Source organism: Poecile atricapillus, chromosome 14 (genome assembly GCF_030490865.1).
Source record: "Poecile atricapillus isolate bPoeAtr1 chromosome 14, bPoeAtr1.hap1, whole genome shotgun sequence".
Lineage (NCBI taxonomy): Eukaryota > Metazoa > Chordata > Aves > Passeriformes > Paridae > Poecile > Poecile atricapillus.
This window is the reverse complement of record NC_081262.1, coordinates 13914957-13941230: the sequence shown is the minus strand read 5'-3', so window position 1 is coordinate 13941230 and position 26274 is coordinate 13914957. Positions and strand designations below refer to the sequence as shown.

General features: G+C 43.9%; 2 protein-coding genes across 10 annotated transcripts in view; both read left to right on the top strand.

Moving 5' to 3' along the window:
- SMURF1 (SMAD specific E3 ubiquitin protein ligase 1) overlaps positions 1 to 18626 on the top strand; it is a 45381-nt gene extending 26755 nt beyond the window's left edge. For 2 of the 5 annotated variants that reach the window (XM_058849839.1, XM_058849838.1), the window contains 15 exons: positions 764 to 897; positions 1016 to 1081; positions 1911 to 1986; positions 2290 to 2543; positions 3319 to 3403; positions 5243 to 5389; positions 6507 to 6711; positions 6997 to 7100; positions 8555 to 8669; positions 9616 to 9794; positions 10616 to 10753; positions 10963 to 11083; positions 12564 to 12765; positions 13524 to 13608; positions 14278 to 18626. In XM_058849839.1, coding sequence (XP_058705822.1) covers positions 764 to 897; positions 1016 to 1081; positions 1911 to 1986; positions 2290 to 2543; positions 3319 to 3403; positions 5243 to 5389; positions 6507 to 6711; positions 6997 to 7100; positions 8555 to 8669; positions 9616 to 9794; positions 10616 to 10753; positions 10963 to 11083; positions 12564 to 12765; positions 13524 to 13608; positions 14278 to 14377 — 2011 coding nt within the window. In that variant the 3' untranslated portion in view covers positions 14378 to 18626. The remainder of the gene's footprint in view (positions 1 to 763; positions 898 to 1015; positions 1082 to 1910; positions 1987 to 2289; positions 2544 to 3318; positions 3404 to 5242; positions 5390 to 6506; positions 6712 to 6996; positions 7101 to 8554; positions 8670 to 9615; positions 9795 to 10615; positions 10754 to 10962; positions 11084 to 12563; positions 12766 to 13523; positions 13609 to 14277) is intronic. The other 3 variants (XM_058849842.1, XM_058849841.1, XM_058849840.1) reach the window with 3 other exon arrangements.
- A 1174-nt stretch (positions 18627 to 19800) lies between these two features.
- The window catches only part of RNF216 (ring finger protein 216), a 76105-nt gene continuing 69631 nt past the window's right edge, over positions 19801 to 26274 (top strand). The window contains exons 1-2 of one of the 5 annotated variants that reach the window (XM_058849747.1): positions 19801 to 19982; positions 20646 to 20757. The gene's annotated coding sequence lies outside the window, so the exon portion shown is untranslated. Of the gene's footprint in view, positions 19983 to 20037; positions 20148 to 20645; positions 20758 to 26274 lie in introns of those variants that run through there. The other 4 variants (XM_058849746.1, XM_058849748.1, XM_058849750.1 and 1 more) reach the window with 4 other exon arrangements.

Genomic DNA, 26274 nt, shown 5'->3' with positions numbered 1-26274 from the left:
TGTTGGCACTGCAGCTTCATTTTGTGTTAGCAAGAAGAGTCACATTTCATAGAATCTCAAAACAATTTGGTTGGAAAGGACCTTAAAGATTACCCAGTTCCACCCCCTGCCTTGGGCAGGGACACCTTTCACTAGATCAAGTTGCTCCCAACCTGGCCTTGGACACATCCAGGGGTGGGACAGCCTCAGCTTCTCTGGGCAACCTGTGCCAGGACCTCCCCAACCTCACAGGGAAGAATTTCCTTCCAATATCCCATCTAACCCTGCCCTCTCAGTGACTGATTTTTTTTCAAGAAGAAAATCCTTCTTAATAAAGGAGTGGTACTTTGCTTTTAACTGTTTGAATTTGGAGATATTTTTGTGGCAGGTACACAGCACAAGGGCTTAGTGAGCTCTCCTGGAGCAGTGCCATCCAGCTTTTGCAGAAAATTGCTCTTGTTGGAATGATTTATTTTCTTCAAATTATTAGAAGCATAAATTCTGAAGTTTTGTACGTTAATCGACTTGTTGTTTAGCTTTTAATGAGGCTGGCTGTAGTTAAATTCATGCTGCAGCAATATCAATTTCCCATGCTGTGTGAAATCACTGTGCAGTAACTCATTAATAACAGCATTTTGGGCATAAGCACTTGTGTATTTATAATAAAGAGGCATGACCGATGTACTAAAATGTGTCAGAATTTGTACCAATTACAGCATCAGTTCTGTGGAGTAAAAAGAGGTTATTATTTCTAAAATTACTCTTTTAATATGTATCTTTCTAGATACGTTGGGAAAACAGATTCCATAACCATCAGTGTATGGAACCATAAAAAAATCCATAAGAAACAGGGAGCTGGCTTCCTGGGGTGTGTCCGTCTTCTCTCCAATGCCATCAGCAGGCTGAAAGATACTGGATGTAAGAGTAATTCCTCCCTGGTGTGACCAAGAACCTTCCATGCCTTGTGCTTTGAGTAGTGGATAAGTGTTCCCACCCACCCCTTCCCAGGGTTGATTTTTCCAATTTTCCTTTGCAGACCAGCGTTTGGATCTATGCAAACTCAACCCCACAGACACCGATGCTGTCCGAGGCCAAATAGTGGGTAAGAATGATCCCAGCTAAATTCCATCTGCTTGGTAAATATCCATAGGGAAAAACTCCTCTAGTCACTGCTTCTGTGCCTGTTCTGTGCTGTTTCTTCTTATTTTGCTGGGATTAAATTACATAACCTGAAAATTTTCATTACACACCTATGCAGGAGTTTGTTTCCTCTCAGCTGATGATGGGAAACAACATTAAAAACAGGGAATGCATCTGGCAAGGTTTCTACTGCACCTCTGGAAGGGTGAATGTCACTGTGAAATGATGCATTTGGGCAAGGTAGCAAGCAGAGGGAATCTTAGGTGTTAAAAAAAGATCTGGAGGAGTTAAAAGACATTTTACAAGTTGGTGGTTTGATACCTTTGACTCATGCAAGGCATTTCCAAATTTCAACAAGGCCGTGCTCATTTTATAGCAAATTTACCCCACGTTTTACTGCCTCCACCCAACTCCAGCTTTTCAGTGATATATATTTGGCAAACTCCAAATTCTCACCCTAAGATGACATCTAGTGGTGAGCAATTTTTTTTCCAGCTTCCCTTTCTGGATCCTCATGAAACCCTGATGTAGAAGCTGACATGTTTGATATTTGCATAAATAAACTCAAGTTTTGAGGGGATGACCCTCTGGTTTCTCTTCAGCTTTTTCAAATATTAGTAATGCTTTAAGAGAATGGAAGGAATTTTGGTGGTAAGTGATGTGTTCTTGTTTGTAGGATACAGCTTTCCTTAATATTTTACCCTGTCTTAATGTGGACTTTTTTGCTTTTTGCTGTTTTTAAGAATGCAGATTTTCTTTCATTGACCTGAGTTTGTGTTTCCTTCTTTCAGTCAGTTTACAGACACGGGACAGAATAGGCACAGGAGGTTCTGTAGTAGACTGCAGAGGGCTTTTGGAGAATGAAGGGTAAGGATTGTTTTCTTTGCACTTAATTAGACAAATGGTTTATGTGTGGAAAGACTGTAACTAACATTAGAAACTTTAGTATCAATGTTACTACTATATTTTCTGGGAATGTGTGTCAGGCAGTAAGATTATTAAGCTACAATTGGTAATTGATTTTTTTTTGTTACCAGTGCTGAGAAATTTGTATATAGAAACATTAAGAAAATGCCACCTCTTGGGTTAAAGGTTGCACTAGCTGTAGTTGTGGGGAGAGAGAAACAGTTATTTCTGCATTCACTTCTCTTGTGATGGAAACTCTTGAAGTTTCCCCATTTTCAGAACGGTTTATGAAGACTCTGGGCCGGGGAGGCCGCTGAGCTGCTTCATGGAGGAGCCGGCCCCGTACACGGACACGACGGGAGCGGCAGGAGGAGGCGGCTGCCGCTTCCTGGAGTCTCCCAGCCAGGACCAGAGGCTCCAGGCCCAGCGGCTCCGCACCCCCGAGGTCAGAGCTCACGTACAGACACCTCAGAACAGGCCCCACGGCCACCAGTCACCTGAGCTACCTGAAGGCTACGGTGAGTGTCCCACAGCTGCAAAACTGAAAGGGTTTCTTTTATCCAAAGACGTCACCAAAAAATTTCTCTGCTTTTAATACATCGAGGTGTTTTGCCTGTTGGAACAAGCAGCATCCACGTGCATCTCATTCTGCGTTTTGGAAAAGGAACTAAGTGCAGATGGGAGTTTGAGATTGGCTAATTAGCAGTTGGCTACGCCAGGATACACTGAGGGGTTGATGGTAAATTAAACATGAGGTTGTGGTATGATGCTGTTACAGAAAATTCACTGCTAATCCTGGCTGTGTATCTAGGGAGAATGTAAAGAGCTCTTTAAACTAGAGCAGTAATGCTATTTTTTCCTTCCCCCTTGGCATGTTGTGTAGGTTTGAGCCCACATTTGAGAAAGGATCAGGAAAATATATAAAAGCAACAAAGAAACCAAATAGTACAGAAGATTAGGGAGGATGAGATTAAAGAGAATTTAAACCTCAGAAAAGAGCACACCAAATCTAGGAGTAAAGAGATCTAGTTTGAGGGTTTAGATTGTCTCAAAATCTAACAATAAAAATACAAACTAAAATATGCTGGCGCATGGATCTGTGAGTTTCAAAAGAATGTTGAAATGTGTAGTCAGAGTAAATTTGTCAAGGACAAAGCAACCCATGCTGCAAAAGATCAGTGTGATGGCTTCTGTACTTTCTCCTAGGAGGAAAATATCCTAATGTCTTTAAACTGTTTATTTGGGTTTTTTTTTTCAAGATTTGTAATTTAGAATAATCTTCCTGTTTTATAGAGCAAAGGACAACGGTACAGGGACAGGTTTATTTTTTGCACACACAGACTGGAGTGAGCACGTGGCATGACCCGAGGATACCAAGGTATGTATTTATAGTTAAAAGTCAGGGGGGTTTGGTGTGTATTTGTGTGGCAGGATGCTGGATTTTAAAAGCAAATAATCTATGAAATGGCCTGTCTGAATTTAAAGGGAGAGCTCCCAGCAGAGGAATAATTTGGGATGTTTCTAGTTGCCTTTAAATCAAACATTAAGGATTACTCTTTTTGAAAGAAGTATTTACTTGTGAATCATGTAAAACAAAAAGCAAAAATATATGTAGCCCTTCAGGAATTCCTGTTTGACAAATTCTTCCTAAAATGTTGATGTGACTATTTCTGGTGAAGCTACAAATGTCTGAATTTTACCTACATTTTTTTCATACAAAAACAGTTTGGACTGCAAATTGAAGAAAAAACAGACTTCTTTCTTAAAATAATTGTTTCTTGAGTATTCAGCTTGTAACTTTTGTTTTATTAGTGCTCACTTGTGTATAACTGAAGGAGAGATTACTTATTATCTTTAAACTTGAAATGGTTTGAGGTTTTTTATGGTTTAGGCCAGTGATCTGCAGCTAGAAAATTTGAATCCTTCACATGATTAATTTAGTAAAGCCTCTTTAAACCTTAACCTGCAGTTAATCCAGGTCTTTGTGAGTAAGGTCTGGTGCTCTTCCTGAGTAGCTCTGAATCTGGGCTGTTTCATGGGCCACCTGCACACCAGATTCAGAGTGAAGTTTGTAACTCTCAGCTGCTGCACTGCCTGGATAATAGAGGAATGTGGTACAGGATATTAGAAAATGATACAAAGTAGTGCAGGCAAAAGTGGTGATAAAAGCTCAGTGTATGGAAGGAAATGAAAAATAAAGCTGAGAGAGAGAGAAAATAGCTGATTTTAGATTAGCTGGTATTGCTGAAAGAAGAAATGACAGTTGTTGATCATTTGTGTCAGCCATGTCAGGCTTGTGTGCCCAAAGCCTTGTGTCTTCTTCAAGTGATGCTGCTCACCCTAATGAAAGGTGCTGCTGTTCCTCTCCCCAAATCCTTGAGCCAGGGTTTCAGGAGCAGCAATGGAGGTGGACACAGCAGTGTCTTGTGAGTCACAGGTCACACTTATTTTAGTTAAAGGTGACTGTCATGCTATCAGCTTGTGTTGCAGAAACCTAACCTTGGCATGAGGCAGAGATGGAGGTTAAAACTTGCTGTGATCAGATCTCTGCAGGACTTTGAGATGCACAGCTGATCACAGCAAATGGTCCCAACCATAATCTCCTTTAAGGAGCCTAACAAGGGCTTGTCTGTCTGTGTGTCCCCTTGGCTTATACTCAGTGTGACACTAAGGCACCTTCAGTGTACAAAGTATTTCTACCTTTCTAAAGCCTCTCAATTAACTCATTTGTACGAATGTTGGTTGGTTAGATTTAGGTGAGGAATTGCATAGAGTGGTGTCTTCAACCCTGAATCCATGCCAGCTGTCTAAAGAATACTTTACTTAACAATAGGTTTTCTGCCTAAAAATAATCTTCAGGTTTCCTTCCTTCCTTTTCTTGCCACACTGTTGGTGTTTTCCTCAGTTAGGTGGCTGGAGCCTTAGGGTATTTTCAATCTTTTTAAGTGAAAATAGATTCTGTGTATTGAATTCAGACACTGCCTGGAAATGAGTGACTGCCTTTAGCAGCACTTAGTGATACCTGAAATTTATCCAGGATGAAAGGAGTGAGTAAATGTGTTGCTACAGCCTTACTCTCAGTGGTTTTTCAGTCAAATAATCAGGATTCTAACCTTAACCTGATTGAAGAGTTGATTTTAATTTTTTTTAAGTGATCTCAGTATTTGGTTGCTTAACTTCAGATGTGCATTAACATCTTGTTTGTTTTTCACTTTAGAGACCTTAACAGTGTGAATTGTGATGAACTGGGACCTTTGCCTCCAGGCTGGGAAGTCAGAAGTACAGTTTCAGGAAGAATATATTTTGTAGATCATAACAACAGAACCACACAATTCACAGATCCACGACTACATCACATCATGAAGTAAGAGCTTTGCCTGATAAATAATTCCTGTCACTCTGGAATTCCTGGGAGTCATGTGGGGCTAAAACCTTGAATGATAATTGGGGAACAGATGCAGCCAGTGCTGTAGTCAGGCTCCAAGCATTGGTTCTCAGTCCTGCTTTTATCTAAGTGTTTTTGCTGAGACTCTTCAGAAGGGTTTTTACTCTGCTCTGCACAGTTCTGGAATTGCTGGAGTGTGGGGTGGAGAGTCTGACATGGGTTCCCCAGCAGTCAGCTCGTGTCTGTCTGGATGAGCAGTTCCATCTCTGTGCTGGCTGTTCTGGATCTGGACTAACTTCAATGCTCCCTTGAGTTCCAGACAATGGGAATATAAAGCCAGCTGGAATCTGGTCAAAGGGTGCTGTGCACAGCCAGTTTGGGTTTAGCAGGATTTAGTAAGCTCAAGCTCTGCATCATGGAAAGGCAGCTGAACTGTTGTGGAACTGACCCTGGAAGCAGCCTGGCAGTGCTGCTTGTGCCCAAGACCAGATTTTTTCCTGTGCTCGAAGCCAGCCAGGGAATCTCTGTATCTAAAAAATAATTGCTCTACAACCCAAATAAAGCACTGATGGATAAGGATAGTTGAGTGTATGAAGCTGCAACTATTTGGGACAAGTATATCTTTCTCTCTTAACAGCCATAGATGCAGGATTTTTACTGTGTCAGGAATCCCCAGCCTCATTTTGCATGGAGCTGGAATAAAATCACTTGCAGTTTTTAGACAGCTCCCTTTATAGAGCTGTTGTTTGCTCCATAAGAGTTCTCTTTCCATGTTGCACTCTTGAAAGTTCTCTCTATGTGGGAGAATACCACACAAACTTTAATTACTGCTTAGTTAGCAATCAGTGATCATGCTCCAGAGCCTTCCACAGTGCTTTGCCATGTAAAAACAGTTCAAAAATGCTGAAACTCTAAATATCTGTGTTCCTTACATCCCTGATTTTACTGTAATGATGGTACAGAAGTATCCAGCTGAATACACATTTCACTCCATGTTCCTGTTATAGATAGAAGCTTAATAATTTCTTCCATTATTGTTTTACATATTCCTGATTCTTATGTGTCCAGAATAAATATTGTCCTTTTTTTCTCCAAGCCATCAATGCCAGCTGAAAGAGCCCAGCCAGCAGCCTCTACCAGCTCCAAATGAGGGATCATTGGAAGAGGGTGAGGAGTTGCCTGCACAGAGATATGAAAGAGACTTGGTACAAAAGTTGAAAGTTCTTAGACATGAGCTCTCTCTTCAGCAACCTCAGGCTGGTCACTGTCGCATTGAAGTATCCAGAGAGGAAATATTTGAGGTATTTGATTGATATTTTTTTACTGCTAACAGCAGCTTTTGTCAGTGAGAAGTGAAACTGATCAGTGATTATAACAACTTTGCTTCACAAGCACCCACCAGATTATAGAGTTGTCATTGAAATTTGCTTCAGATTAGCACTGGAACAAAGTAATGTTTTCTGTCGTTCAGTAACAATCTGTGTATTACAGAAATGCAGAACTCTTAATCATGGTATTAGAGAAATCTTAATAGACTTAATTATAGGAAGGAAATAAAACAGCTAATTGTACAAATGCACATACAGGAATCCTATCGTCAGATAATGAAGATGAGGCCAAAGGACTTGAAAAAGAGGCTTATGGTGAAATTCCGAGGAGAGGAAGGCCTGGACTATGGAGGAGTAGCAAGGTGAGATTTTGGGGGTTTTCTGACACCTCTTAACTATAAAGTTGCCCTTTAAGTGTCCCATGGTTGATACAATCCCATTTCAAGTTACCTGTTAATGGTATATGTTAATTTATAGACAGTGTCTGTGGCTTCACTCTTTATATGGTAGGTTGGAAAGTGAAAGCTTGTGATTTAAGAGTTGTCCTACTGCAAGTTATGAAAGTGTGATCAGCTCAAATTGTGAGGTCTCTCAGGGAGTGTATAGACCCTGAAGTCAGATCCAGATCACAGGAATGGTTTTGTAAAACACACCTCTCTGATTTCCCACAAATGGATTGCAGGAGGGTAGGGGTTCCTTTTTGTTATATCTCAGCCACATTCAGGAGAGTTCTCTGATCTGTTGGAGCAGGAGTGGAGATGAACTAATGCTAAACAAAAGCTAAAATTTTAGCAAGGACTTGCCTCCCTCTTAAAAATGACAGTAATTCCCTGTGGGTCACATTGGATCTGAAATTCAGAAGCTGATTTAGCGTCACTGAAAAAAATGCTTATCTTTGTAGTGGCTCAGAATTGTGTAAATTCACCGAGAAATTTCTCAAATCCACAAAAGATGCCCACTTAGGTGTCTTTCAGTGATCAATCCCTGGACAAAGGAAACAAGCTGGAACATTCTGAGCTGCCTTACCCTAGGCAACCTTGGGTGTCTCCACTGTTGACATCCTGTTGCCCTGCTGCCTTTCATAATTGCCCATTAGTTGAAACTGACTCTTCCTGATCAGTACAGCTCCACTTCTAAGCATTACAATTGATAGCTCTCTCTGAATATTTTGGACCTGGGAAGGCTGTCCAAATTTAACAACAAAGGGGTATTTGTCATGGTGACTTGGGAGGTCAGAAATAGCTTTAGTTCTGCTCCTGTCCTTGTATGTTATTGAGGTGAGTGAATTTACCCAACCCCTCCTTTTAATGCACTTGGTCTCTGTCCCTTCTGGCCTCTGCTGAAAGCAGTCACCAAGCTGGCAGAAAACCAGCTTTTCTAAAGATCCCCAGCGATTGAACTGATTGTAATCAACAGGTTTTTTTTAATATTTCCTTATACTCTACAGGTTGCAGAGAAGCAGATCTCATAGGCTCCAAATAGCTGAACTCTGTACAAAGGCAGGATTTTTTTTGGAAGTGTGGCTTGTTCAGATTCAATTAGTTGATGGCATTGTCTAACAGCTTGCTATAGCTTCTCTAATTGATGTTAATCCCTTCAGTGCTTCTAAACTAAACCAAGTCTGCCCTGAGTGCAATAGGACATTGTGAGGTTTTATTCACATCCTTTTGGTCTACAAATGGAGGGCAGCACAAGGTGATGATTTTGAAATAAGCATTCCATAACTGATCAATCACAGAAATTGTTTTGTCTAAAACTTAAGTACAAATTGCACTCTTATAAATCTGTTGGGTTGTTGTTTTTTTTTTTTTGGCAGAGAGTGGTTGTATTTACTGTGCCATGAAATGTTGAATCCCTACTATGGACTCTTCCAATACTCCACAGATAATATTTATATGCTGCAAATCAATCCAGACTCTTCTATCAATCCTGTAAGTATTAATTTCTCAGCAATATTCCTACTTTAAAAGATGTCCTCTGCAGTTTCTTACAGCTGTTCTTCCACAAGAAGAGTCTAAACTGCAGGGTAAATTGGAATAAGAAGGTGTTAATGTCTTATATTTATACAGTAAGAAGCAGAGGGTATTTGTTCAGAAATTAAAAGCATGATAGCCTTTGACAGATATCTGATTTCTTTGAGGCTGCTCAGTACTGATTGGTTTGCACAGTGACTCTGAGAAGACAAGACAGATGAAATTCATCTTCACTGTGAGCACAGGTGGTTGTGCACACAGGATTACAATCCCAGCAGTGCCACCCCATGACTTTTAGGCATGTATCCCTTGCTTGACCTTTCTCACTACGCTCCTGTGCTTGCTTTTTCTCTTACTGAAGGATTTGTAATGATGCAGACCCTAAAAGGAGCAGCAGTTCTGTATTAGTAGAGGGAATTCTCCCTGACATGACATTTCCTGACATTTGCACTGGAAGATGAGGGAGGTGGATTGGAGGAATGTCAACCATAGGACTTACACCTCAGCTTTCAAAAGTTAGTTTAAAAGGAACATGAAAGAAATGAAGGAAACAAGCACACTGCTTCCTCAAGAGTAGATACATTTGGATTGTTAAACAAAGAATAAACTAACTTGTTCAGAACCCTCATCTTTTTGGATTTTGGAGGTTTCACAGGGATTTTCTCTTTCCAAGTTTTTCCCTTTGAGAGGTCTAGAGACTTGAATCCAATTTATTAATCAGGTAATGCACAGAGACTTGTTTGAGGTTTTTAATCATTAAATGCTTTGGTTTTGGTTATGTTGTGAGGAAAAGTGGTGGCTGCTCTTACCCAGAGGGCTGCAGGTAACTCATGCTGAATGAACCACCGAGGGTGCCACAAGATGTCAGTGTCTTCCCAAGCCTGATTCTCCTCTCTCCCTGCAGGACCATTTGTCTTATTTCCATTTTGTTGGTCGGATAATGGGTTTGGCTGTGTTCCATGGACACTATATCAACGGGGGGTTCACAGTTCCCTTTTACAAACAGCTGCTGGGGAAGCCTATCCAGCTCTCCGATCTGGAATCTGTTGACCCAGAATTACACAAAAGTTTAGTCTGGATCTTGTAAGTACTGAATTTAGCAATCATCTCACTGCAGAGAAAATGGGGTAGAGTTTGTTGGCAATAGTGAGATGGTTTAGACAAAGAGTTTGCAAAAATCTTTTTATGGTGTTAGTCTGTACAAAGGCATTAAACTATTCTTAATATATCAAAGGTACTTGAGGAAAAGTTCTCATTGCAAACTCTCCTTGTAATAAACTAGATACTAAATCATTAAAGTTTGCATGGATATGGTAGAATATCATAATATCAAAATCCAAACACAGGACAGAGGTCTGAGGGGAAGTAGAGCCTTCTTCAAAAGAAAGCCAACTCTGATTAAAATGAAAATAAATGGACGTAATTTGGACTTCTGTACGCTTACAGAACAAGATCCAGCATTCAGTGTAGCTTTGGGACTCCTTGGAACTGCTTTGCATTATCTCAATTTCTTTTCCTAAATGCTGTTTTGAATTTCGTATTTAAAGAAGTTACTGATGATGAAGTTGTCTATGTATGATCTCATCTGTGCTTCACAGATGCATGACAGCAGATCAGATTCTGGCTGGGTGTGTATGTGTGTGTATTTCTGTATATAGGGTTTTATCCAGTATCCTGAGTTCCATTAGAATTAGATGAATATCCCATATCTGATCAGGCTCTTCAACATGCACTAAATCATACAGAAATGGGTGATGGTGGCAATATTCCTCTAGTGTGTGAAATGCAGGTGGTAACTAAGGTTTTGCCTGAAGACTACCTAGGTGTTCAAATAACTGTCAGCATCACCACTGAGAGTTACCAAAATGCCAAAAATACTGAGTTTACCCTCTGTCCATTGGCAGAGAGAACGATATCACACCAGTCTTGGATCATACATTCTGTGTGGAGCACAATGCCTTTGGGAGGATTTTACAGCATGAACTCAAACCAAATGGCAGGAATATTCCAGTGACAGAAGAGAACAAGAAGGAATATGTCAGGTATTGCAAACAGAAATATGTCCTGCAGATGTAGTGGGAAGAGGGTAGTAAACAGAACTTTTGTATATACTGAAACTTTAAAAGTAAGTATTTTGGGTGGGAACTCCTGAGTGTTAAATGACATGAATGTTTTCACTGGGAGACCTGGGAAGATGAAGTTCTGAATGGTACTTTGCTTTTTTGTTGATGGTGCAATGTTCCTCCCCTAGATTGTATGTGAACTGGCGGTTCATGAGAGGAATAGAGGCACAGTTCCTGGCTCTGCAGAAAGGCTTTAATGAACTTATTCCTCAACACCTTCTCAAGCCTTTTGACCAGAAGGAACTTGAGGTACGTTTTATCTACGTGGATTATTGTTCTGTAATTTGTTTGATCCAAAGTCAAGCACTGATTTAAAAAACAAAAAGCAAGCAAAACAAACAAAACACAAAACTTACTCCATTTTATGTACCAGAAAGCTGAGTATTTATTTAACCAAAACCTTTTAGATTTATTCTAGACATTCTTTGGGTTGATATTATTGAGAGGGCTACTTAAACAGGGAAAGACAAATGCACCATGGTGTCTATCCAAGGACTAGTGCTCAAGGCAGGTGGTCTGAGAATGAGGAAACACTGCAAGTTTGAGGAATTTTTGGCAAGACCAGACATGTTATTTACCCTATAACTGTTTTGTCCAATAACTTTTCATGCATGGCTGTTTCTGCTTGCACACAGGAATTAGTTTACAGAAATATAAGACTTGAGCATATAGAAAAGAAATTAATTTGTCTTCTTACCAAATCCTGAGGTGCAGAAAGCTACTTCTTAAACTAGTTCCTGTTACAGTAATTTTTCCTCTGGTTTTGCTTCCTAGAAAAAATAAGACAACCTGGGGAATATTCATCATTTGTGGTATAGAAACTACGAGCTTTGTGCTAGTCAGTCATGCATTTTGGTTAATCTCACAGAGTTCTTGCATTCCATTTGCTTAAAAAGGTAGATTAAAAATCCATTAAATATTTCAGTACTCTCCATGTTAGAACAGTCCCATCTCACCTGATGATGTGAGCAGGTGTAAGTGGGTGCTCTCTTGGTGGCACAACAAGGCAGCTGCTAAAGAGCAAGTCTCAGCAGTTGGATCCTTACTGTGGAATATTATGGGAAATTTAAAGTACGACACACATTTTGTTTTGAGGGGTGAAGTTTGCTCTGTGCCATTTATTTATTGTTGCCAGAGGAGGTGGTTAAATGCATGGCTATAAGCAACTTCCTGATACAGTATTTTGCAACCTAGTTGGAAAATAACTCTGGAAAATAATCTGGAAAAGAGATTGAAGTGATATGTCAGGTGTGTGTCAGAGATTCTCACAAATGGGGTCAAAAAACAGATGAAAATTTTCTGTAGTTTGTTGTAGAACAACAAAGCAACTCAGATGTTCCCATAAGCTGAGCAGGATTCCATTGTCGCTGGTATTGGCACCTCTAGGACAGTCCTGCAGCAGGACAGTGATGCTGTGCCATAGCCTTGCTCCAAATCAGTGCTGTGCCCTCATAAAGACAGGCTGTACCTTCCAGGAGAAGAGATTTAATAAAGCAAGTCTTGCATGGGCTTCTAATGCTGGTAAAGCACTGCTTGGGGTCAGTTTCACTGCAGTCAAACTGGAGATATTTACTGCCAGTTCTGTACTGGTGTGGAGTGTTACCTTGCACCAAAAAAGTGGGTGAAGCACCTAAACAATGCCAGGCTTCTTGACGTAGTTGGATGTGTTTTTATAACAGCAAACCTGAAATTACTCTGGACTTTAAAGCACTTCCTAATCTTTTAACAGCTGATCATAGGAGGCCTGGATAAGATAGACCTGAATGACTGGAAGTCCAACACCCGCCTAAAGCACTGCATGGCTGACAGCAACATCGTCAAGTGGTTCTGGCAAGCGGTGGAAACGTTTGATGAGGAAAGAAGGGCAAGGCTGCTGCAGTTTGTGACGGGCTCGACGCGTGTCCCACTTCAAGGTTTCAAGGCTTTACAAGGTGACTGATGTGGCGGCTGAGTTAATCTGTGGTTGGAGAGAGATAAAAGTGGTGTGGTATTTACACACCCCTTGTAAAATATCAGCATATTACTGGATAAGTCAAGCACTTGCAAACTTTAGAGCCTGAGAACAGTTTTATATTTGTCAGCAGCTCAGCTGCTGCTGAGCACTTTGGCTGTTGCTGATAGTGATGGAAGCTGGTAAATCTGTTACTGTGCAGTGCTTTGACTGCTGCCAATTGTGGCTTGTCAGTCTCTTACAGCTCTGTGCTCTGAGGTTCAAATCATTCCATGCAAATATACACGGGGATATATGGCTGACTAAGCTTTAAAGCAAATTTCTGAAAATCGTAAGTTTTTATAAAAATATGTGGCAGTGTCCTTGGCTGTTGTGATCTCCTGGTCACACTCCATTTATTAGCTTACAGTAAATTGATGTTGAAAATTAAAATACTAGCTCTGTTTTACAAGGAAAACCTTCATGCACTTAAGTATTTTCATTTTTGACAGTGCAGCTTCATTAATATCAAATTTAGCAGCTTTCCAAAATGCCAGTCTGTAAAATGCTTGTCACAAACAGCCCTATCTCATCTGCCATCCCTTCATCAGCTGCAAATATCTCTACAGATTTAGCCTAGGACATACTTAGGCTTGCAGCTGGAACTGTAATTTCCTCTCTTGCCTTTTTATACACAGCAAAATGCGTGTGTGTGAATGATGCTTTGTTGAAGTGCATTAACTAGAATGTCTGTCTAAGGTTCTACAGGCGCTGCAGGACCCAGACTGTTTACCATCCATTTAATAGATGCAAACACAGACAACCTTCCAAAAGCCCACACTTGGTAAGATGGAAACACCCTGCTTCCTCTCCCTTTGTCTTGATTTAAAGGAGTCATCTCTGTTTGTCCTGGGCAGGGGTTAAGCATGTGATACACATTCATGACTCCACGTGTGCTCTGTTAGCTTGGATATATCTGTACTCTGCAGCCAGCAAAATAATTTGCTTTTCTTAAAGCTTGTTTTGTCTCCTATACTGTCTGTGGTTTTCATTTATTCCAGAGGTGATTATTCTGGGTAGTGAGACATTTGTAAGTTTATTTCTTTATTTCTTCATTACAAAGAAGAGTTGTCAGATGTCAAATGTTGGAAGCTCGTGCTGTTGGTGCAATATAGGCACAGCCTGAGCCCTTGCACGGAAATCTCACTCCATCAGAGGCAGGAAATGGTGGCAGCAGCAGCAGACTGTCTGCAGGCAGGGCGGGGAGTGGGCCTGCCTGATGTGTTGCTTTTTCTTGCAAGTCTCCTGCATCTGCCTCTTCCTCCTCCTCATCCCAAACGCTGCCCTATTAAGCTGTGCATTCCTGCCGTAGAAATAGTTGTTTTTCGTCTTGTCTCCTTTGGCCACTGAGCCAGCTGAGAGTTTTTACAATTTCCATCTATATGTAGCTCCTTTACATTTTTCCCCCAATAAGCACTTAAGATCCACCAATGTTTTGTTACTTTCCCTGCAGCTTTAACCGGATCGACATTCCGCCTTATGAGTCATACGAGAAGCTTTATGAGAAGCTGTTGACAGCTGTGGAAGAGACGTGTGGGTTTGCTGTGGAATGAAAAAGCAACCAAAGGAAACAGATGCTAACTCATGGACCACCAAATGAAGAGCTAGAAGAAGCTTGCTGTGAACTTCCTGCTAAGCTGTCTGAAACATCTGAACTCTGACAACTTAGAGATGGGGCTGTTTCCCTTCTGCCACTGGTGGATTAGGGGGGGAGGGTCGGGGCTTTTCTTGGTGGTTCCCAGCTCTATTTTCTCCCTTTTGTTACAATAACCCCTTCCCTCTTCTTCCATCCCCCCCGAAATGAAATGCAGCCAAGTTCAGCATTTGGCTTTGGTTACCCAGGATATTCTGCTAGATTGGTAACACATATTGTGATAGGGTCAGCGACCTGTGGGGCTTGTTTCATAGGAGAATCAAAGTGCATTTGAGAATGAGCTTAATTTGCTGAGGACCTGCAACTGATAGGTGCACCTGGTTAGTCTGTCTTAAATCAAGCTTGAGCCTTTGTAGAGTCCAGCAGGTGCAGAGTGTCTGACTGGCACCAGAATTTGCATTGCACATTTTAAACATCTGTTTAAAAAGTAAACTTCTAGCAGAAAATACCTCCATATGAACACTTAACTGAAAGGTAAAGAAATCCAAGTTCTGCCTTAGCAGGAAGCTCCCAGTGGAAGCTGTGGCTCACCTTGAGAAAAGTGAAGGAATCTGGGGCAGCTCAAACGGTATTGTATGATTTCTCTTTGGTTGTCTTGGCTGAAATCTAATTGTTTTGCACGTGAAAATAATTCTTTCCTCCTGCAGAATTACTTTCCATAGTTTGTTCAGATGTAAGTACCTTGCAGAGAAGCCTTGTGAGGAGGAGACAGAGGATAAAAATCCATTCAGTTCCAAAGCTGTGATTTCTGTGCCGCTGTTTTACCCAAGATGTGTTTGTGTGACTTTAAATTCTAAGACTCACATGGAAATCACTAAAAGTCAAGTTAACAAAGCAATCTCCTGCTTCAAATTTTTTGGCCTTAGGAAAGGTTTATTTGGAGATTGAGGTAAAAGGGGAACTATATAGTGAAAGCATTCTAAATGTTACAGAAAGCTATTGGAAGAATTTATGACTTCAGTTCTGCAAGGATGAAAATTTCTCCAGAGAGCTGCATAAGGTTTTCTTTTCCAATAACTGAAACTAATATTGAAAGGTTTCTTTAACACAGGGGTAAAGCAAATCCAATAGCTGAAGGTCTTGGTTTGAAGGACAGGTGTCTGCTAAGGAAGGCAGAAGCCTCCCTTGTGATGGAGAATGTAAGCCCCTTCCCCCCAAATTATTATAATTTTAAATTTAGGGGCTTTCAGGCAAAGATATAAGAAACAGGAATAATGATTCTTTACTAGTACATATAGTACTAGTGAATATAACAGTAATACAGAAACACTGGCTTAAACTGACAGAGTCAGGATAGGACTGGACACCCTGTTGGTCTGGGGGTTGGTGGCAGTCCAATTAAATGGTGACTGCAGTCCTCTTCAAGTGATAGATGTGGTTCTGATAAAGTGGTGATCCTGTAAAGGGTTCTGGTCTTCCTCTGAAGGTCCAGTGGTCTTGGCTCCAGGGGGAGGAGCCAAGCATTCCTACCTGGATATAATCTGAGACTGGGAACACCGCAGGCAGCCTTTCTCCACTGGATTCCCAGAGCAAGACCAGACCCATCTGCACCACCACTGGACCTTCAGAGGAAAACTACTGATCCTTCTACAGGGTCACTGCTCCAACAGAACCCCATCTGTCACCCCAGGAGGACAGCAGCCACCATTTAATCAAACTGCTGCCAGCACCCTGACCAGCAGGGTGTCAGGTTGTATTCTGTAATTCTGTCAGTGAGCTATTTATCTTTTCTTTTTTTTTTTTTTTTTACTAGTGCATTTTTATTTTAATTTCCTTAGTAAAGAACTGTTATTCTTATTCCCATATCTTTGCCCAAGACCACCTTGATTCATAGATTATAATAATTCCAGGGCGGGGGAGTGGTTTGCATTTCTTTCCATTTCAATGGAGGTTTCTGGCTTCCTTACCAGACACCTGTCTTTTCAAACCAAGACAAGGAGTTTTTTTCTTTGGCAAGCTTGATTTTTAGATTCATGACTGAAACACTTAACAGATGTTAAATTTATGGTACAGTGCATTGAAATTCAGCTGTGGGCAAGAGCCTGTCCTTAGGAGATGTCTACTAGAATACTTCTATTTTGTCTTTTTTTAAAATTGAATTTGGTAATAGCTTTAAACTGTGTTAGGACAGAAAGTAGACACTTGTCAGAACCCTGGCATCTTTCTCTGTTTTGTTTGTTTGTGGTTTTCTTTTTGCCATTGACCATAATTCTTGTGATTTGTTGTCGGGAGTCGCATTGGAGGTGTAAAATTGTACCATATTGTGAGATTTGCACAGGGTGGCTAAAGATGCTCATCCTGCAGGACTGTACAGGAGAGGCATATTCAGCCCCATGTTCTATAGGGATCTTTTGGCACTTGGAGACCACTTTCTGCAGTTCTGGTTGTTGGGATGTGCAACTGTTAGCAGACAGCGTCCCTATGGTCCCAGGCTGAGTAGCAGAGTCCCCACAACCCTGGATTTTCCAAATTGCTTTGAAGTCAAACCTGTTCATAAAGTGTATTTAATCCTTTCAGTACGTTTTAATGTGCAATAAACCAGTCAGATAGGAAAAATGCAAAATGGATTATTGCCCAAGAGCTTTGCATGCAGTCCCATGTGGATTTTTCACTAAAAAATGTGTAAAAAAACCCCCAAACCCAGATACTAAAGCACCCCCTTAATAAAAATCCTGTCACACCTGCAGCACAACTGGCTCAGTACAAACCAAGCGAGGTGAAGGGAAAGGCCCCTGATTTGGAGATCTATAGGTCAAGTAGCTTTATGTCAACGACCCAGTTGACATAAGATAGTTCCTAATGTCTTTGCTAGGTCAGTGTTTTATTGAATGCACAAAATAAGAATAGGCAAGGATTGTTGTTTCGAAAAGTCCGTCTGTTTTTTGCTGTATTTAAAAGCCCTTGTCAAGGTACCTCCTCCGTGCTGACAGTAACGAGAATAGGGCACTGTCTTTTAAATTATTTCAGTTCTCTTTTCAACAGCTTCACCACCTCTCCCGTCGTGTTGTCTTTGCAATTTTGTGCCACTTCAGTGATGACGAAGACAATTTTTGTCTTGTTCTGTACATGCATTTGAGGCAGGCCTTAAAGCAGGTTGGGTGGATGGAGGAGCAGCGAGAAGCGAGGCAGAACAGCTTCGGAGCCATGGCCTGTTCTTCCTGTGCCCAGTTCCAAGGGCAGGGAAGGACAAAATGCCAACAGGAGTTAGGATGGCTAGAGCCAGTGGCTCTCGGAGGTCTGGGATAACCTCAGCTGTGTGAATTTGTGTGTCCATTCCCACTCGGTCTGCCAGCACTTGAACTTGGTTGTTACTTCTCAAACTTGCCCAAAGAATCCCATCGAGTCCCGTGTTCATTCTGTCATTCCACGTTCCACCTTGTGCGCGGATACTCTTGGATCTGACCCGAAGGAAATACAAGGTACAGCGTGTCTGTCGTTCCTGTCCCACGGCAAACCCCGCAGCTGCTCCATCAGCAGTGCCCTGATAACTACTCCTCAGCCTCTACTCTACGCTCAGGGATGTAGGAAACCACCACTCTGCTCGTGTGCTCCAGCAGGAAGAAACGAGACTGTTGGATGGGTGTGAGTGTTCACTTGGGCATTATGTTAGACAAGACCCTGCTCCAAAAAGGCTGCTCGAAGCTCCAGACAGTGCGATCGGCGCTCGCTCAGCAGTTTGTCCTCAGTTCAAGTCGAGGTGGTTGTAAAATCCAACAGATTTTGTAAATTACTGATCCAGCCACTGGGCCCTCTGGAGCCAGTGCCCAGGTTCGGGGCCGTGTGGCACAGCAAATTCCCAGAAACACAGTATGGATCTGGTTTTAATCTGTTAATTTTTTTTTTTGTTGTTGTTGTTGTTGTTCCTCAACCACTTTATAATGTATTTTTTTTAATTTATTATTTTGTAATGTCATGTTTAAGTATTGCTGCTATCCTTGTTATTCTTCCCACTGTTTTTATTGCAGATTTATTTTGTGGAAGTTGTACACTAATGTTTCATTTTATGTCTAAATCAAAGTATTTAAAGAAATACTAGTTCTATTTAATGTGGTTATGGAACCAGCTGGAATAAACAGTGATTGTATAGTAGGCTGGACCCAGGAGGTCATGTTCATTTTTGTTACATATGCAATAAACTCACAACTTTAAACTCTTGGTAGCCACTGTTTTGTTTGTTAAAATATTTATGGGAATCAGAGGAAAAGAGTGGACAAAGTATCAAAATGCAGCTGATTTAACAGATCTATATGGACTGCCCAGATGAAAGTCTTCTTTAATTCACCTTCATCTTTTTAACTTCTTCTCTAATTATTTGTCCTGATACTTTTCCAAACAAGTTTGCAGAAAGAAATTATAATCTCGCCCTTAATGAAAGGCGGAGAAAGACTGACTAATGTTGATGAATTCTTGCTTTCCTGTTTGTTTTTTTCCTAATTACTGCAGCTTTGCAGGTGGAGGACAGGAGCAAGTCCAGGGATTGTGCTCAGTGCTGGTGTGTGCTGCTGCAGCAGTGCCTTCCCTCCCTGATGCTGAAAGCTGGGGTTTCTTCTGGACATAATTTGGTTTAATAAATGAGTAAAAAAGGAGGGAGCACAAAGAAAATGCTTTTTATTCTTTGAGTAATTTCACAATATGAACAATACGAGCTGCTGTTGCCCACCCCTCGTGTTAGCCAGCAGGGGGGACTGAACAATTTCATTACCTGGAGCAGGAAATCGTGTCAGTCCTTCAGTGCTCTGTCAAACACTGGCACTGCTGTTTTCTTTCATGACTACCTTTTTTTGGTGAAGTTTTCCTGATTTCTGTCCTTTTGGTGCTAAGAGAGAGGAGGATCCCTGTAGCCTGCTCCAGTGGGTGGGCTGTGCTGTAGAGCAGCTGCTCCAGGACTTCTCCACGACGTGAACCTCTTGAAAACGCAATTAAAACTTTCCCATTTCTCTCAGGAAATCTTGCGGAGCTCAATGAATCGGCCGTGTCCTTTTGTGGCAGCTTGGCGAGTCACTTAAACCCCTCAAGTTCCATTCTCTACTCTCCCTGCAGGACATCCCCAGCTGCAAACGCGGTGTCCTGGGGAGGGCTCCCTGTCACTCGCTTGACCTCCACGATCATTCAGAGCTGCGGGGGACAGGGGGGACCTACCCGGGACCCCCTCCCATTGCTGAGCACCCCAAAAAGTTCTGTCCCCGGGCCCCGCCCCGCACACACGTGCGGCCCTGGCCCCGCCCCCTCCCCACGGGAACACCGCCCGCCCGCCAGGGGGCGTGGCGCCGCAATGCCCGCCCGCCCCCTCTCTCTATGGTAGGTTCGCCGGGCCGAGCCCGCCCGCGCCGCCCGTCCCCGCGCGCCGCTCTGTCTCTCCCTCGCTGTGTCTCTATGGTGCGGGGCGGCGCGGTCACGTGGCGCGGGCCGGGCGGAAGCGGCGGGAGCGGCGGTTAAATGAAGCGGGGCCGGAGGGGCGGCGGGGCCGGTGAGTGCCGGGGTGACCCCTCTGTCCCGCGGAGCCGGTGAGTGCCGGGACCGCCCTGCCGCCCGACGGACAGAGGGGCCGCTCCGGGGTGTCCCTGGGCCTCGCCGGACTCCTCGCTGCGGGGTCGGGCGCTGCTCCCGGCTGGGGCCTGTCCTCAGGGACTGGTCGTTCCCCCCCTCTCCCCGCGTCCCCTCATGGCCCGGTGTCCGTTCCGTCCGTTCCTCTTCCCCCGCGTCTCTTCAAGGCCGGTCCTTCCCCTCTCTTCCCGTCAGGGACAGCTTGTCCCCCCCCCCAGCGCTTCCCTTCAGGGACGGGTTCCCCGCGTCATCGTCCCCGTGTCCTCCCCCCGTACCTCTCCACTTTCATTTAGGGTCGAGTCCTCCGTGCTCGCTTTCCCTCAGGATCGGGGACACCCCCTCCCCCTTCAGCTCCCCTCAGGACTGGGTCCTTTCCCTCCGCCCTCCATCCCCTCAGGGCCGGCCCCGTCTCCCCCTTCCCGGGGTCAGGGGGTCCCTTCACCTCCGTGCACCTCCCCTGTGTCCTCCCGCGGCCCCGAGGAACACCCGGGGACAGGCGCTGCTCTCCGGGGGCTCCTTACGGCTGTCCCGGGTGCCCCCGGGCGGGTGTTTGTCATCGGGGATAACCCGGAGCTCCTGGAGAGAGGAGGGTAAAAGGTTGTTCTCTTCTGACCCCTGTTCAGTGTGGGAGCACTCGGTGCCGTTGGGACATCTCAACATTTCAGGCATCTGCTGTGGGAGCCGCTGCAGGAAAGAAACCCCAAACCCAGCTGTCCTCGGAGCTGAGGGATCAGTGTAAGAGATACTCATCTTCCTCCTCTTCTTTCCCTTCTCTATTGATCCAAGTGCCAGCCCGGCATGGTAGACAGAGCACAGCCTGGAAATGTTAATGTATACTGCCTTCTTGTAATAAGTTTTCCTGCCCCTGGAGCTGACCTTGTTCCCCCAGATGGCTGGAGGTAGGTTGGGATGCCACCGAAGTCTTCTGAGGCTGAAGAGCTGTGGGGAAGTCCATCGTGTGTGTGTGATGAGAGGAGTGTGAGTTTGCCCGGGGCAGTGCTTTGGGGTGAGCAAATCAGAGAGTCAGAAAGAGTCATCCCATGGATCCCTCGGCTTTGCAGTTCTGCTGGCTGGAACCCTGGATGGATAATGGCTGCTTGCACCTGCGAGCCCAGCCCTGGAGGTTTTTCCTTTAATCTCATCTGTGCTTTATGACCTGGAGTGTTGTCTTTGAGTGTCCTCCAGTACCATACTTTAGAATCTTACTGACAGATGCTTAGAACAGTTTTCATACGAATAAGTTTAGTTGTTGATGTTTCTGTTCAGTTTCTTGTGGTTTGGTTATTGTCCTGAGACGTCTGATGCTTTGAAAGAGAAAAGCCAGTGTTGCTGCTGTGCACTTTTATTTCCATAATCCAGGCATGATGCTGAGGGACTAAATCTCGATGTCCATGCGCTTTTCAGAGTGTTCCCTCTTGTATTTCCCTCTCTATGGCGCAGCAGCAGTTCTAGAGAGTGTCTTGGTGGCGAAGAGGCACAGCCAGTCCTGGTCCTAAGACCTATGGGTAGATCTCTGTTTCTCTATTCTGTCTCTGTGGAGGTCGATTCCTCTTTCTTAGCAATCTCTGCCCTCCCACCTGATGCACTTTGCAGCTGTTGCAGGTTTCTAGTGGTAGCAGTAGAGGGAAAGGCAGGTGTCCCCTGTCAGGCATTTAGACTGGCCTTTGCATGCACAGCTGATGTGGCCTCTCCTGCTTTCAGAGATGATGGCATGAGGGTTTTTCCTTCAGCAACCTGTTTGGAAGGTGAGGCAGGAAATCTGAAACCCATCATTCTGCAGACCCAAATCCTGAGCAGATTCTGGTACATCTCTGAACAGGTTCAAGGCTGTAGGAATGTGCAGCTCAAGCCATGTGGTAGAACCCATTTTGTTTAGGACTAGTAGGATTCCAGGGACAATTTTTAATTCCAGAACTGTGGGATTTACTTTAATATGTGCTTTTAATTTCTAGGATGAATGCTGTGCAAAAATTCCACTGCCTTCCATCAGGCCTGCTGCAACTGTAAACACGTTAATAGATTTCATGTGCTGGATGTCTTCGTGGTGTGACTGGATGTTAATAAACAATCATCTTGACAGGAGTTTGTGCCTGGAACACCAACACTTGGGAAGGGACTCAGACAGATTTCCTGAAGATCTGTAGACATTCAGGCTGCTTGGAGGTGGTGCACTGTGGTAACAGGCTTTCTTCCATCTCTTTTTCTTGCTTCCTAGGATGTTTTCCTTCTGGTTGGCCTGGCTGCAGGCAGTCAGGGCAGGAACAGCGGTTCCTAGAAGAACTTTTGGGGCAGGTGTTACTGGTGATAAGGTACAGTCTGGATTCCAGCAGGGTGCTGGCAGCCTGTTCCAGGGCTGGAGTTTCAGGAGCTGCCTCGGAAGCCCAAATTCCGGGGTAGCCCAGTGCTTTGTCTGCCTGAGAATGCAGTGGGCGTTCCTGCCGCCGGCCAGACTTGTGCTTTGAAATTGGACACAAATCACTGCAGAGTCCTGTGGCAAGAATAGGTGGGGCAAACACACAATTCCGGCGGCTCTGGCACAGCTGGAGAGAGACAGGAAGCATATCCCAGGGGCCGGGAGCTGATTAGCAACCTGGAATAGCACAAACCTAAGTGCAAGAGACGTGGAGCCCTTCGGGTGTTGTTTAGTGCCTGCTGGAAGAAGCTCCCATTCATTAATTTGGAATGGGTGTCTTATTTTTATTTATATCTTTCTAAAGCCATTGTGAGTGGTTTACTGTGTCTCAGCGCCAGCAGTGCAGGGTGTTTGGGCTTGCCACAGGCTACATTCTTTCTGGGACAGTCAGAGCTGCACCACTAATTCCTCTCATTGGAAGTTCAGGGTTGTTTTGGTTTTTTGCAGATGGATTTGATCTGGAGATATTTTAAGACACCCTTTAAATTACTGAATTTGGACATCATCGTAACTGCTTAAAGACGAGGCATTAGCAGTCTCCAAAGCCTATGTGTGCATTGAAGTGATGGTGGGGTTTCAAGCTGCTTCCTGTAACTGGGATTACTCTCAGTAGGATCCATCCCAGTGGGGATAGGTGCCTTTTTAAATACAGCAGTAGGTGTGAAACACACAGCTGCCTGGGGATAGCAGCTGTCTCCCGGGAGATAAGGTCATTTATGTACAGGCTGGGAGTTCCTGTGTTTGAAATGGAGCTGAATAACGGGGCTGGTCAGCATTATTCCAGAGTAGGTTTTTTTTTTTTAGCAGGTTACTGGAAATGGGAAATCGGGGAGAGGTAGGCAGAGAAAATAGGAAAAAGAAGGGGGGAAAAAGCCACTTAAGTGTTCTGGTGGCTCGAATAAGTTATTCTTGCCAAAGCACCAAGATGAGAGATAATAAGGAGTGCCTCACTGAGCTGGGATAATCTTGTTCTCAGCAGCCTTCATGTCACTTTTATAGAATTTCAGGTTTATTTTGGACTATCTCAGGAGTGATGTTTTTCCTCTGGGTCAGTGCTTAAGGGCTTGCAGTGGTTTTAAATTCGTAACGATCCTTGAGAAAGCTTAATTCCTGAGGATGGGAAATGATATTCCTTCTGAATGACACCTCTCTCCTAATTACCAACCCTGCTGTGGTTCCCTGCCTGTGTTCATGAGGGGAACTGTCAGTGCCTGATTAAGTGGAAAAAGATTGGGCATTAGGGAAAGATTTCAACGTGGGGCGGCTCCTACCCTGAGCCACGATGTCACCTCGCAGTGTTCCTGACCCAGGTCAACAGGAATTTAAATTTAATATGTGGCTTCCTCTCTGGCTTTAGGGAGCCCCACTCCTGTGCTGATGCTGGTGGTGCCCAGCTGCTCCCAGGGTGAATTTTGGAGACTGTGGTTGCCCCTCATAACGAGAAGCAAAGCTGATGAGCTGAAATAAAACTGGGGGGGTGTGTGGGTGTCTGGGTGACCTGAAGTGTTTTCAGTTGGCCTTGGAGGCCAAGCGTGGTTGCTCACCCTCAGCCTGCTCTCCCCTGCAAGGAGGCCAAGCTACTGTTTGCATTATTCAGAGAAACATTTGGATGGGATCTGTAGAGTCATCACATGATACTGCTCTGCAGTACAAGGTGGTCAGGATCTGTGCTAGCTGGAATCTCTTTTTGGGTGAATATAAGAATGAAAAATGACCTCAAGTAATAATGGTTTGTCCAAAGCACTCCTCACACAAGGCTCCTGTACTGCTTTATCCAGTCTGACATGCTCTTACTAAGCTGTGGGCACTGCTCCTGTTATTCCTTGGAGGAAAGCAGGCCCCTGCAAAACCAGAATGAGGTACAGATTTACACTTCTACTTCCAAATCCCCTCCCAAAGACATGATGCATTTTTGTGTGATGGAGGGAGAAGGAAAAGCTCTCCCTCAAGATGCTTCAAAGCAAGATGATGCTCGCAGAAAATTTTTGGTTGAAGGCCAGTCTTGGAGGGAGCACTAGCCCATGTACCCCTGGCAAGTGCAAGCTCTGTTGGGCCCTTGAAACACATTTCAAGGGGTTGGCAGAGGGAAAGACAGCAGTGCTGACAGCTGCCTGCAGCACAGCCACGATGCCGCTGAACACTTTCCTCCTCTCCCTGCTCTGCTGTCGTGTGCTGAAATGCAATTTGAGGGAGATGACAGCAGCAGCATAATGGGGAGGCAGGAAAAGCAGCTCTTTTTTTTCTTTCAGGAAACCAAGCGAGGTAGGGTATTTAATGCCTCCTGTGCTGCTGGGATTTCCAGCTATGGATGAGCAAGAGCTGGGAGCAGTAACTTGGCTAATGTCAATAGTTATCTGTAGATTGTAAAAGCAGAATCCTTTCATACTGAAGCAGGCTTCATTGTGTATCAACTGGGAGGTGCCCTTGGATCTGCCAGGACTAGCACAGACCAGCTCACAAGGGCTGGAATGCACCTCTGTCTTGGACACAGTGTCTGGAGAGTGCTCCTCAGCTCAATATGTTTGTGTTTATTTAGTAGTTTGTGGCTGGTTTTACTGACCCTCCAGCCCAGGTGGTTAAATAATCTGTCTGATATTGCAACACCCAGGAAGAGAATTTCTGTTCCGCTGTGAAGATTCACCTGGTGTTGGACACGAGTGTGTTGACCAAGGGTGGGCACAGGATTCACTGCCTGAAACAGTCTGCCCTTAGCAACTGAGTGCAGCCTGTGTAATCTCCTGGCTCTGGCCTGTGGTGGTTTTTTGTAGTCCTGTGTCTGAAATGTTTGTTTGCTTTGGGATTAGTGGGTACCGTACAGTTTCGTTAATCTACAGGACTATGGAGCTGGAGACTTAATGCACAGCTCTTCTTTCCTCGCTTTTTAGCTCATAATTCATTAATTTGTGAACTTTAGTAGTCTCAGAAGGGATTCATGCTGGATGTGGAGCATCTCTAAATCCAGACACCATCTAATTTCACTGTTTTGTGTTCTGATACAGTCATACTTGCCTCAAATGCAGTCTCTTTGCTTTTCTGCTATTTTAACATACACACAGTGACCACAGCCACGTGACATGGATGGAGTCAGGCTGGACAACTGTCATGGGCCTGGAAGACTGCCCTGGGTTTTCACTGCTGAGAATTTGCTGGGCTGGAATTGGCCGCAAGGCAACACGTGGCTGTAAACAAAACTAAACCCAGTTTTACAATGTTGCTGGCTGGAAAATCTTTTGACAAGTGGTCATCTGTGGTGCTGGAGCAGTAAGGAGGTAGTTGCAGTTCTTCTCCTCTTGCAGCAGTTGTTGGGTGAAAGAGGCAGCTTATTTTTTACTCTTTCCAGCAGAAATTGTTGCAGAGCATGGATTTGTTGCTCAGGTGTTGCCACCTGTTTTGCAAGGTTTCTGTTGGTGTTTTACTCCCAGGAGGTAAGGCCATTTAAGACTTATCACTGTGAGCTTGGCCTGTTGGCCCAGTCTGGCTCTAAACTGGCTCTTGTATATATTTAAACCCTTAATTGATTGTGTAAAAGCATCTTTCAAAGTGCCTGACCTTGCAGTAGGAGCATGTGTAATTTGAGTGTTAGGGATAGGCTGTGGCTGTATCAGCTTAAGCTGCAGTTTTAGATCTTCCCCCTTCTTGCAATTTATTTTACCACCTGAATTCTGTTCTCCCAATTCCACCTTGTGGAGGGTGTCTGATCTGAATCTACAAAAACATTGTCCAGTGCATTTCCTTTCAAAGCTGTAAGAAATGCTGGAGGAGCTCAGTGTGAGAGGAGGAGACAAGCTGTGTATGGGAACATGACCATCCTTCACAGGTATTGAAGTGAAACCCTTCAG